Source organism: Argentina anserina, chromosome 1, assembly GCF_933775445.1.
Source record: "Argentina anserina chromosome 1, drPotAnse1.1, whole genome shotgun sequence".
Classification (NCBI taxonomy): domain Eukaryota; kingdom Viridiplantae; phylum Streptophyta; class Magnoliopsida; order Rosales; family Rosaceae; genus Argentina; species Argentina anserina.
This window is the reverse complement of record NC_065872.1, coordinates 3,405,573-3,418,075: the sequence shown is the minus strand read 5'-3', so window position 1 is coordinate 3,418,075 and position 12,503 is coordinate 3,405,573. Positions and strand designations below refer to the sequence as shown.

Here is a 12,503-nt window from a genome sequence, read left to right as displayed (position 1 = left end):
AATCCAATTAGAAGCTCCACCAACTTCGATCGTACGAGACACCAAGTCCCAAGCGTAAGTTGAGCTCTAATACAAATTGTTGTGCGGAAGCGGTCAACAATCTCACACACACGGGTCAAATAATGCCAATACTCCCCCCACTTTAGCCACCCGGTGGAATTCGGGTATGAAGTTTTTCACAAAAGGTCTCGGTATTAGTGTGTATGGTAGCAATTCTTATAACCCAAGGATGACTTTACATTTTCCAATGTGGGATTCCAAATGGCTTAAATCTAAGCTAATCTATTTCCAACAAATTACAAGGAGGAGATGGTTCTTCCAAACAGTTGGGTGTGTCATGTACATCCAATTGTGTTCATTCCATTGCATATGTACAACAAGTTTGCACAATTGTTGTATTCTTCTTAAAGAGAAGAAGTCACCAATTGCCAAGCTTAGAACATGTCCGCCCCATGAAACTTGGAATCCTGAAACTAGCTAGGTGTTTTACAATATTGCTGTTGATTGCTCATTAGTCATTAAACAACAAATTGTATATTGTACACACCATTTTGAGACTTCCTAATTCACATGGAATTTTGTAATCCAGCAAGACTCTAAATGTTTGGAACTCGACTACAACAGATTATTATATATGTAGATTTCCATATGTGACTGACACTTATTCCAAATTTAAGAATGCATGTCCAATACATATCAAGTTATCAACATTCATAAGATGTGATTGTCGTCAAACACCATTCATGTCATCCTGTGGGGTGCAATACGCACTCTCCTCGCGGCTCAATATCAGAAAGTAAGTCGTGCATGTGTGGCAAACTAGGGTGTGTAACGAGTCATCAGCAATCAACAAGTAAGGTAGAAAATATCTATTAGAAAGAACCAAGTTAAAGATTTTCCATAATGAGACGAACATAAACTTCATGGTTGAAGAAGATCAAAGAAAAAAAATTAAATTGTACGTTATGAATTATTTTTGGATACGAATCAAAGAATAATCATGAGATGTGGGAACATCGTGAGCAATCAACGTTTATAGCATCATATAAGTTTAAGATAGACATAAACTAAAGTGTATCTTCTAAGATATAATATAATTTAAATGATGAATTATTTTTGTTAAAATGGTTGACGAACCATAATATAAATTGTAGGGCCAGTTTAAGATCGATTACCCAAAGTACAAATACAAAATAACAAGTCGATATGTAAGCAAGAAAGTAAGGTTGTACATGCAGTTATGGATGCGAGAATGATTTGGAGGATGCTGATATTGCTGAGCATGCTTATGCTTGTTATTGCTCGATATCAAGTCGATGACAATGCTGTTTTTCCATGGAATGAGGCATATGAGGCATATAATCATGTTTTCTCCAACAATGGCGAGGCTTCATCATCATTACTGGGTTAATTCCAATACTTTTCTAAGAGATAAAGCGTTCAATCGTCTTTTGCCTAACGATGATGATGCTTCATCATCACTACTTGCCAAGTCCGAAACTAATCCAGGAGATGAATCATTTGATGGTGCATGTCTTTACCAACAATGGTGAACTTTCGTCATCATCACTGGTTAATTCTTATACAAATTAAAAGAAGGATGTGGTTCTTCCAAGCGATGTATCAGATCCTACACCAGAATGTTTGGCCAAGTGTACGTTCTTCTATATACCTCATATCTTCGAGTACAAGAGGTGTTTTAACAAATGTACTGCGGACTGCGAGAATGCACATATCCTGTTGACCAGTCAAATATATATGCAGTTGTTGTTATGCTGCTGAGCTGGATATTATCTTAGTTTCTATTTGTTGCATTTGTCTTTATTTCAGTAGTGTAAAAAACAGTAGGGGTTTGTCCTACTATAAATACTGGTATGCTGCTTGTATTAAATACGTTGAATTCTTTTCATCAATTACAAAGAAACTTCTCCAGGTTCTCTCTTTCTTTTCTCTCTTTGATTTCAGCCATATTTATTGCTTAAAGCTTTACTTGATCACTATGAGTGCAATGTTATCATGGTACCAGAGCCATGAATCTTGATTCTGGTGTTCTGTATTGAATCTATGAATAGTTTTCTTCCATTATCTTGATTATGTAGTTGATTTTATTGATTTAGCAAACCCTAAGTTGTTCAATTCTTGAGTTGTTTCCACTATCGAAGCTTTGGATTCATGTGTTAGGTTGTGCGGTGTGGTTAGATTCTTCAGATTCTGAAAGAATCATGCTAGATCTGAACTTTGAGTAGTTTCGTGCCTTGATCTAGCTTTGTGAAGCAAATTGATTATCTGTGACCAAGTCCTTGCAGTATTGAAGTGAAGGATGGCTTTAGCTTGCCTATTCTTTTGTTAATTTGTTGTTATGTGGATTTAGCCTCGTGATTTGTGATTTTGTTGACCGTATGTTGACTTTGGCAAAGATTATGAAGTCAGTATCTTTTTCTTAATATGATCGGTAGTGAGAATTGAATATTTACTAAGGTTTTAGTGAAGAATCAAAGGTGTCGTAGAAGTCAGGGTGTTATCTTCAGTGAGTTTCCTCAGTGATAGTAGAATTGCAGTGTTCAGTGTTATAACAGTAGAATTGCAGTGTTTAATAGTGCAGTGACCAGTGTTATATAAGAAGTGCAATGTTCAGTGCTTGTTGTGTTATTGTGCAGTGTTCAGTGCTTAATTGTGCAGTGAATTTTTCTTGTTGCTATTAGATTTTTAGTGCAATCATGACTCATGTTCAACAAAATGTGTCTCAAAATGGTTATGCTAGCTCCTCCAAGTTCTCTACTCAGTCCGATATCACCTCATTATTGAGCTGGATCACAGTGAGGCCGACTTAGTCGAATTTCATCAAATGGAGTTTTCAGTTTTCAGTCTGTACTTGAAGGAAATGACTTGTTTGAATTCTTTGATGGAACTGATGTATGTCCTCCTAAGTTTGTGTTGTCTGATGAAGGAAGTGTTACAAATGAAATTTCTCAGGCTTATAAGCATTGGAAGATACTTGACAAAGCCTTGTTGAGTTTGTTAATGGCAACTCTTACTGATGATACAATGGATATTAGTGTTGGCTGCAAATCTACTAGAGAAGCTTGGCTTAATCTGCAGGAGAGATTTACTTAAGTGTCCAGAGCTAGTATTATGCAGCTCAAGACAGATTTGCAAACCATTAAGAAAGGTTCTGACTCTGTGGATAAATACTTGCAGCGTATCAAACATGCTCGTGACCAGCTTAACTCTGTTGGAGTGGCCTTGTTATTGTGATACTAAATGGCCTTCAAGAAGAATTTTCTATGATTAAAACTGTCATCCGAGCTCGAGATACTCCTATTTCTCTCAAAGTTCTCAGAGCTCAACTCCTAGCTGCTGAAAGGGACATTGATACTCAGTTTTCTATTCAAGGTGCTATGACTTCCATGACAGCAAGGGGAGGTAACTCATACAGAGGGAACTCAAGTGGCTATACTTCTGGTGGTAACTCAGGTGGCTATTCATCTGGAGAGAAGGGTAAAGGAAATTGGAATGATAATGATAAACATGCCAATTGGAATGGCAAGAAACAAGGCCAAGGCCAAGGAAGTGCTGAGAATGTCAAATTTATGACAAAAGAGGTCATGTAGCAAGTGACTGTTATGCATATTTTGTTTGTAGCTACTGCAACAGGAAATGTCACATTGCTAGTGTGTGTTATAACAATCCTGACTAGCCTAGATACATGCAGCCTTTATCTAAGTATAGACTCTACTCGGGTGCATCTCCGGAATGTCAATTGTGCAACAAAAAGGGCCATACTGCAGTTAATTGTTCTATGAGAAATGGTGCATCTTCTAGTAGTGGTGTTCCTCAGCTACTATGTCAAATTTGTGGTATGAGAGGCCATGCAGCTCTTGACTGCTCCAACAGAAGCAACTACGCCTATCAAGGCAGTACTCGTCCTGATACTCTCACTGCCATGATAGCACACTCTAATGGTGCTTCTTCATCTGGTTTAAGCAATGATATATGGATTGGAGACACTGGTGCCACCCATCATATGACATCTGACATCAGGAACTTGGCTATTGCTCAGCCTTATGAGTCAAGCAACTCCATAACCATTGGTAATGGTGATGGCTATCTATATAAAGCATATAGGCTCTTCTAAAATTTCCTCTCCTAGCCATACTTTTTAGTTGAAAAATGTGCTACATGTTCCTAGCCTAGCTGTGAACTTGCTATCATTTAACAAGTTATGCAAGGATAATCATTGTTTTGTGGTTATGGATGATATTGATATATGTGTGCAGGACAAAAAGTCAAGGGAAATTCTCTATCAGGGAAAGAGCAATGTTAAAGGTCTCTTTCTGTTCCAGTCCTCCAGAATAAAGTCAAGTGGTGAGACAAATCCTAAAGCTTTTGTTGGATCAGCTGTCAAGTCATCTTTATGGCATCAGAGACTTGGTCATCCTTCTTCAAAGGTTGTAGCTAGAATGCTATCTTTGTCAAATATTAAGTCTACCAGTGTTGAGTCAGTGCACATGTGTGTTTCATGTTTGTCTGGAAAGATGCACAAACTTTCATTTTTCTGAGTCTTTATCAAAGTCAGTTTCTCCTTTCCAGAAAGTGCATTCAGATGTATGGGGTCCTGCTCCATGCTTGTCTATTGAAGGTTATAAGTACTATGTGACTTTCATAGATGACTTTTCAAGATTTGTATGGATCTTTCCTCTTGTTAATAAATCAGATTGCTTTCCTACATTTGTGAAGTTCTACAATTTTGTTCAGACTCAGTTTCATTTGTCTATTCAGTCCTTGCAGATTGATGGTGGAGGTGAATACAACAACAAGGCTTTTGGTAATTTTTTGGATAGTAAGGGAATTTTACACTTGATTACTTGCCTTTATACTCCTCAACATAATGACATTACTGAGAGGAAAAATAGGCACATTGTGGAAACCTGCATTACTCTTATGATTGCAGCTAAAATTACAAAACCATTTTGGTTTCATGCTATATAGCTCATGCTACTTTTCTGATTAATAGGATGCCATGCAAGAATCTTCATATGCAGTCTCCTTTCTTCTAGTTCTTTGGGAAGATTCATGATGTGAGCTCTTTAAGAATTTTTGGTTCAGCTTGCTATCCTTACCTTAGACCTTATGCTAAGGATAAATTGGAGCCTAGATCTACTCAATGTGTCTTTCTAGGCTATGCTCTTGGTTATAAAGGTGTGTTCTACTATGACATCGTTCAAAATAAATTGAGAATGTGTAGGCATGTTGTTCATGATGAGTATGTGTTTCCATATCATTCGATTTCCTCTATTGTTCCTCCCTCTACTTCTCAGTCGTAATCTGCTTCTTGCACTAGTAATTTGCTTTCTAGTCTCAGTCATGCACAGCTGCAAGTCTTGTCTCCTTTTTGTCAGCCTACTAGTTCTTTCACTACTACGGCTGAAGGGAGGGATAATATTGGAAATAAGAAAATAAATGTGCTAGTGGATGGGGTGTTACTATTAATGGTGTTACTGGAGCAGATGATGGTGAAAATAGTAGAGTTGGTAATGTCAGTAGACACGGTGCTGAAACTGAAAATGATGAAATGATAATATTGGCAGTAATGTTGAAAATGTTGAAATGATTATTGATGCTATTGATGTGAATTTAGTTGGTGAAAATGGTGATGTAAATGCAGATGCAGTCAATGTTGCTGATGAGAATGTTCAAAATGTAGAAAATGGGCTGCCTCTTGAACTAATGTTTGTAGAGGATCATGTTCAAGCTTATAACAACCACTCTATTCTAACTCGAGCTAAAACTGGAATTGTGAAGAAGAAAAGTTTTATAGACTATTGTGTCTTTTCTGCTATTGTGCAGAATAATATGCTTGATGAGTTAGCTTATTTTAGTGGATTTACTGCTATCACAGAAGTGTATGATCCAATTGAACCAAAGTTTTTCAAGAGAGCTGTTGGTGTTCTTGAATGAGATACAGCTATGGATGCGGAGATTGATGCTTTGAGAAAGCAAGGAACATGGGAGCTTGTTCCCTTCCCTGAAGACAAGAATATAGTAGGTAGTAAGTGGATATACAAGATAAAGAAGAACTCAAATGGTACAATTTCTAGATATAAGGCACAGCTGGTTGCTCAAGGCTACAGTCAAGAGAAAGGGCTTGACTATGAGGAAACTTTCAGTCTTGTAGTTAGACATAGTACTGTAAGAATCATTCTTGCTCTTGCAGCCATGAACAAGTGAGATCTTAGACAACTGGATGTGAAGAATGCTTTTCTTCATGATGATCTCAAGGAGGAGGTATATATGCAACATCCTCAAGGGTATGTTGATCCTAAATATCCTAATCATGTTTGTCTTTTGAAGAAATCTCTTTATGGTCTCAAACAAGCTCCTAGAGCATGGAATGAAAAATTTACTTATTTTCTTCCAACTCTTGGTTTTTGTTTCTCTCACTCAAATCCAAGCTTATTCATCAGAAAAAAAAAACAAAGGAATTGTAGTGTTGCTCTTATATGTTGATGACATAATTGTTACTGGTTCAGATCAATGTGGAATTAATGAAGTCATTGCAGAGCTAAGTTCAGTGTTTGACATGAAGGATTTAGGTCTTTTATCTTACTTTTTGGAATCAATGTTCAATATAAAAAGTCCGGTATTTTTATGTCACAAGAAAAATATGCCAAAGATCTTATTGCTAGAGCTGGTGTGGATAGTTGTAAAGAGTGTAAAACTCCATGCCTTCCTCATGTTCAAATGCTCAAGTCTCAGGGTACTCCTCTTACTAATCCTGCACATTATAGAAGCATAGTTGGTGCATTTCAGTATTTGACTTTTACAAGACCTGACATGGCTTATGTAGTTAACACAGTGTGTCAATTCATGGCATCTCCCACGGATATACATTATGTTGTAGTGAAGAGAATTCTCAGGTACCTTCAAGGTTCTTTGTCTTCTGGTTTGTTTTATAAGTATGGCAATAATGCTTGTTATATCAATGATTTTTGTGATGTTGACTGGGCTGGAGAAATCAACCATAGAAGATCTACTACGGGTTTTATTGTTTATTTGGGGAGTTGTCCAATTTCATGGCAATCTAAAAAGCATGGTTCAGTTTCTAGAAGCTCAACAGAAGCTGAGTATAGGGCTCTTGCTAATACAACTGCTGAGATTTCTTGGATACGCCATATTTTGTGTGATCTTCATGTTCGTGTCCCTTCTCCTCCTCTCCTAAAATGTGACAATCTTTCAGCCTTTGCTCTTTGTGCTAATCTAGTCTTTCACTCTCGGATTAAACACCTTGATAATGATTTCCACTTTGTGAGAGAGAGGGTTTAAAAGCAAGCTTTGCTTCTACAGTATGTGCATACAGATAAGCAAACTGCAGATGTGCTAACCAAGGGTTTACATAGTCCAGTTTTCATAGCTCATTGCAACAATCTTAGCCTTGTTACCAATGCTGAGATTGAGGGGGAGTGTTGACCATTCCAATATATATACAGTTGCTTTGCTGCTGAGCTGGATATTATCTTAGTTTCTATTTGTTGCATTTGCCTTTATTTCAGTAATGTAATAAACAGTAGGGGTTTGTCCTACTATAAATACTGGTCTGTTGCTTTGTATTAAATGCGTTGAATTGTTTTCATCAATTACAGAGAAACTTCTCCAGGTTCTCTCTTTCTTTTCTCTCTTTGATTTCAGCCATAGTTATTGCTTAAAGGTTTACTTGATCACTATGAGTGCAATATTATCATATCCGTCCACCTCCTATGGTAGATTAATATGTTGATTAATCACTGAGGACTATTGTACGTTTTCTTCTTGCAGCAAATAGAAATAATTATGGAAATAAAGTCATATATATTTTGCCACCCTCTTGGGGATGTTATATGTTGCCTTTGGGGTTTTTGGTGAGATCCTCGTGTGCATAGCTTCATAGTTTTAATCGAACGTTCGAAGTATAAACTGGAGCATGCCATCCTTTTGTGCCTCAAAATGTGAATGCAGATAAGATTAGGGGTGGCACTTAAGACTGAAAAACCGAAAACCGAACCGAAACAAAAAAAACGAACTGAACACAAATCGAACCGAAATTTAAAAAACCGAACCAAATCGGATTAATCGGTTTGGTTTCCGGTTTTAGCACATAAGAAACCGAACCGAACTGAACCGAAAAACCGAACTATTCATAAAATAATGTCGTTTTACGTTTATCTTACTGAATATTTGATTTAATTAATGTGATTTTAGGTATATATCATATATAATTATATGTTTATCTTTTGTAGTGTTATATATGTATATATAATCATCATTGTATATATATGTATGCAGTATGCCCATAAATGTATGTTTCAAATAAGTTTGCTAAAACAAACACACATATATATATATATATAAGCGGATGTGTAATTACTAAATCCGCCTCAATATGAAGCGACTATATGAAGGAAACTTCTTGGGATCGATCGACACCAGTCGATATGATTGATATATATATATAGTGACCCTGTAAAAATTTCATCAAATTCGGACCTCGTTTGACTGTCGGAATTTCTGGTAAACCGAAAACAATACTAATATGTCATAAGGGAATACCAATTACCAAAATACGAACACCAAAAACCGTTTGCATATATGAAAATCACCTAATTTTTATCACCAATTGTGTGCGGTCGCACCAAGGAAATCCATTTGGCAAAGCCCTGGTCAATGAGGATTTTAATATGTCAAAACGCCTCTCTTTTAGTTGACCATTGGTACGAATGGTCAAACTATGTCCAAAACGGACGAAATTTTTACGGGGTCCCTAAATATATATATCGATCACATCTACTGGTGTCGATCGACCATATTTCGAACTAGAGTTGGAGATTGCCTAAGTGTCAATTAATGTATCATAACATTTATATTAGGTTTTAAAATAAAACTATCGCATTATGAAGCGGCTATATGAAGGAAACTTCTCGGGATTGATCGACACTAGCCGATCTGATCGGTATATATATTTAGTGACCCTATAAAAATTTCATCCAATTCGGATCTCGTTTAACCGTCGGAATTTTCGGTAAATCAAAAATACCACTAATATGTCCTAAGGAATGACCTATTACAAATATGCGAACGCCGAAAGCCATTTACATATCTAAAATCATCTAATTTTTGTTACCTATCGTGCGTGGTCGCAACGAATAAACTCATTTGGCAAAGCCCCGGTCAATGAGGTTTTATTATGTGAAAACGTCTCTTTTTTAGTTGACCGTTGGTACGAACGGTCAAACCATGTTCAAAACGGACAAAATTTTTACTGGTTCCCTAAATATATATACCGATCACATCTACTGGTGTCTATCGACCATATGTCGAACTGGAGTTGTTGATCTCCGAATTATCCACTAATGTATCATAACCTTTATATTAGGTTTATAATAAAACTATCACATTATGAATCGACTATATGAAGGAAACGTCTCGGAATTGATCGACACTATCCGATGTGATCAGTATATATATTTAGTGATCATTTTAAAATTTCATCTAATTCGGACCTCGTTTGACCATCAGAATTTCTGATAAACCAAAAACAACACTAATATGCCCTAAGGGAGGACCAATTACCAAGATGCGAATCATGAAAGTTGTTTACATATTTGTAATCACATAATTTTTGTTATCGATCGTGCGTGGTCGCAACAAGGAAGCACATTTGGTAAAACCCTGGTTAATGAAGTTTTATTATGTGAAAACACATCTTTTTTGTTTAACCGTTAGTACGGACGGTCAAACCATGTTTAAAATGGATGAAATTTTTACATGGTCCCTAAATATATATATCGATTACATCTATTGGTGTCGGACGGTCAAACCATGTTTAAAATGGATGAAATTTTTACATGGTCCCTAAATGTATATATCGATTACATCTATTGGTGTCGATCGATAATATTTTAAAACTAGAATTTATTTGTGACTTTTTTTACAAGCCCGTAAGGCCCGTTGATGAGCCTTAGATTCAGTCCGGTTTAAAAAAAAAGCCGAAAAAAACCAAATCGAACCGAACGATTCAATTTTCAATTTAGTTTATCGGAGAACCGCGAACCGAACTGAACTAAACCAAAGTTCAATTTTAGTTCGGTTTCTGGTTTGAGCCTAAAACTGAACCGTTTGTACCGAATTCCACCTCTAGATAAAATGCATTAGATTAAAAAGTCTCTAGATTTATTGTAACTTTTGTGTGTGCGTGTTTGTTTGCTTTTCATTTTGGTGATATGTCGATCGCTTCAATCTTTTGCTATAGTACGTACTTTAGAAGACATCAACAATATATATATATATATATATATATATATATATATATGGTATAGGATACTATAAAAAATACAGTATAGCACCTTTGGTGTGTTTCGGAATTAAGGTGATCAATACCACTCCGAAAAAAAAAACACAAAAACACACTTGATGGATTTGATTAATTGACGTATGTAAGTACTTCGACAAATAACCGGCCCTTAAAATAGATTACAGGAGAGTTGACACAGGTGACAATACTTAATGAAATAACAACTACATAAACTTATGAAGGGTCTCAAAATTAATGTTATGCCTTAAAAATGACCAAACAGCCACTTAATAAACAATTTGGTTCTTAAGTCTGATAATAATAATAATTAGGTTGACAGACCTTATCTTAAGTCTGAACTATGGTCTTCTTTACTACAGTGTTGCACTTTGGACAACATCAATAGCCAATATCTGAAAAGATATGATATCATAGGACCAAACTGTGTGCTGCTTCATCCCTTTAAATATGTGTATGCAGCCAATGCAGGCGTGCAATCTTAGAAAAACAATGAAAACTGAACCTCTTCCTGAGGACATTATTGGATAATTTGATCTAGCGTATAGATGATGCATGAAGTATACATTATCACCTGCAATGCATAGCAATAGATATTTAGATTTACAATACCAGAAATACCACCAACTTAACACAGTAACCTCCTCAAATCCTTAAAAAGGGTTCACAAAGCAAAAGAAATAAAATTCATATTCAAGCAAAAAAAAAATTATCGCTTGAGCTGCTGCTTGAGCGAGTGCAGCCTTTGCAATTTGAGCTGCTGCTTGAACCGGTTAATGAAGTCGTCAGCTTTCGCGTCAACTTCTTTGTCATCTCCAAACGACCTCGTTTTCTCCACCACCCTTCGCGGCCGGACGTCATCCGTGTCGTTTTCTTCGGACACTCTTTCGCGGGTGGACTTCTTCATCACTTTCTCAGGTTGCCTTTCCGAAGCTTCATGACCAGTGTCCGACTTGCTCCGATGAACCATATGGTCCTGCTTCGGTTTCGCGTCGTAGGCCTCGGCTGGATGAAGATCTTTAGTTTCCGGGTCGGATCTGTAGAGTGAGGAAAACTCCATTGACTTGAGCCGGGCCAGGAGAGAAGGAGTCCTGACTATTCCGGTTTGGTGGTCCGGTGTTGGGTGTTCTGTTACGTGGTCGGGTTGTTGGAAGCTATAGTTGAAGGACCTGATCCTCTCCAAGAGCGAGGGAGTCCGGACAAGTCCGGTCGGGTTGTCCGGTGTTACGTGTTCGGGTTCCTGCAGGTAGGGTTGTTGGAAGTTGTAGTAGGAAAAGTTGATGGACCTGAGCCTTTCCATGAGCGACGGAGTGCGAACTAATCCGGTTGCGTTTTCCGGGTAGTTTGTTACCTGATGGAGTTCCGGGTGATCGGGTTGGAAGTTGTAGTAGGAAAAGTCGAGCGACCGGACCCGTTGCAAAAGCGACGGCGGTCCAACGAGTTGGCTGTGTTCTTGTTCTTGATGTGGCGTTTTGTGGAAGCGGTGGGAGATGACGATGGTGCCGATGGTGAGGTTGAGGAAGATGAAGAGCGAGGTGGGTGTGAGCCAGCTGAGCATGTAATCCCACATGTCTGCTACGTCTGCTTTTGCGCAGGTGAGTGATTTGCGGATTGTTGTTGCAGAGTCAGCAGAGAGAAAAGAGAGAGGGAGAAAAGATAGGGGTAGATGAAGATGGGATCCTTTCTGTGATTGTGAAATGGAGAAAAGGAGCTCCTGTATATAAGCAGCCATACATGAAAAGGATCAAAAGCCGGTTAGCACCTGACACGTGTGTTTGCTGTTTCTAATATTGACAATGACGTTTATTTTTTTTAATTTTAGTATACATAATCAATATTTTATAAATGTCATCAGAAAAATAATATATTTCAACCGTTAAATGTGAAACGTATTATGTATAACATATATTAATGTATAGTAAATTAACAACAAAAGGAATGGGAACATATTAGCCCATTCTGAAAGCAAGAGTTTCACAATCCCAATTGATCAAGGGGTTAATTGAGAAATAAAAGGGTTTTTCTTTCCCAATCTATTTTGTTAATGAAAAATATCTTCTCTTTTTGAAGTTACAAGAGATGTAGCTTGATACCTATCCTTGAGTCACCAAATTGAACATATAAAATCATTACATAAGACCAAATAACAATACGTGAATCG

At 37.2% G+C, this 12,503-nt stretch overlaps 1 protein-coding gene across 1 annotated transcript; it reads right to left on the bottom strand.

Annotated features, from left to right (window-relative positions):
- Positions 1 to 10,903: 10,903 nt before the first annotated feature.
- LOC126791376 (pathogen-associated molecular patterns-induced protein A70) lies at positions 10,904 to 12,059 on the bottom strand. The gene has a single exon (XM_050517826.1). It carries the CDS (start codon positions 11,910 to 11,912, stop codon positions 11,052 to 11,054), a length of 861 nt encoding a protein of 286 aa, XP_050373783.1. The 5' UTR covers positions 11,913 to 12,059; the 3' UTR covers positions 10,904 to 11,051.
- Between the last annotated feature and the right edge of the window lie 444 nt (positions 12,060 to 12,503).

What these genes read in the sequence shown, in the direction of transcription:
- LOC126791376 (XM_050517826.1), bottom strand. Translation starts at nt 11,912, where the DNA reads ATGTGGGATTACATGCTCAGCTGGCTCACACCCACCTCGCTCTTCATC.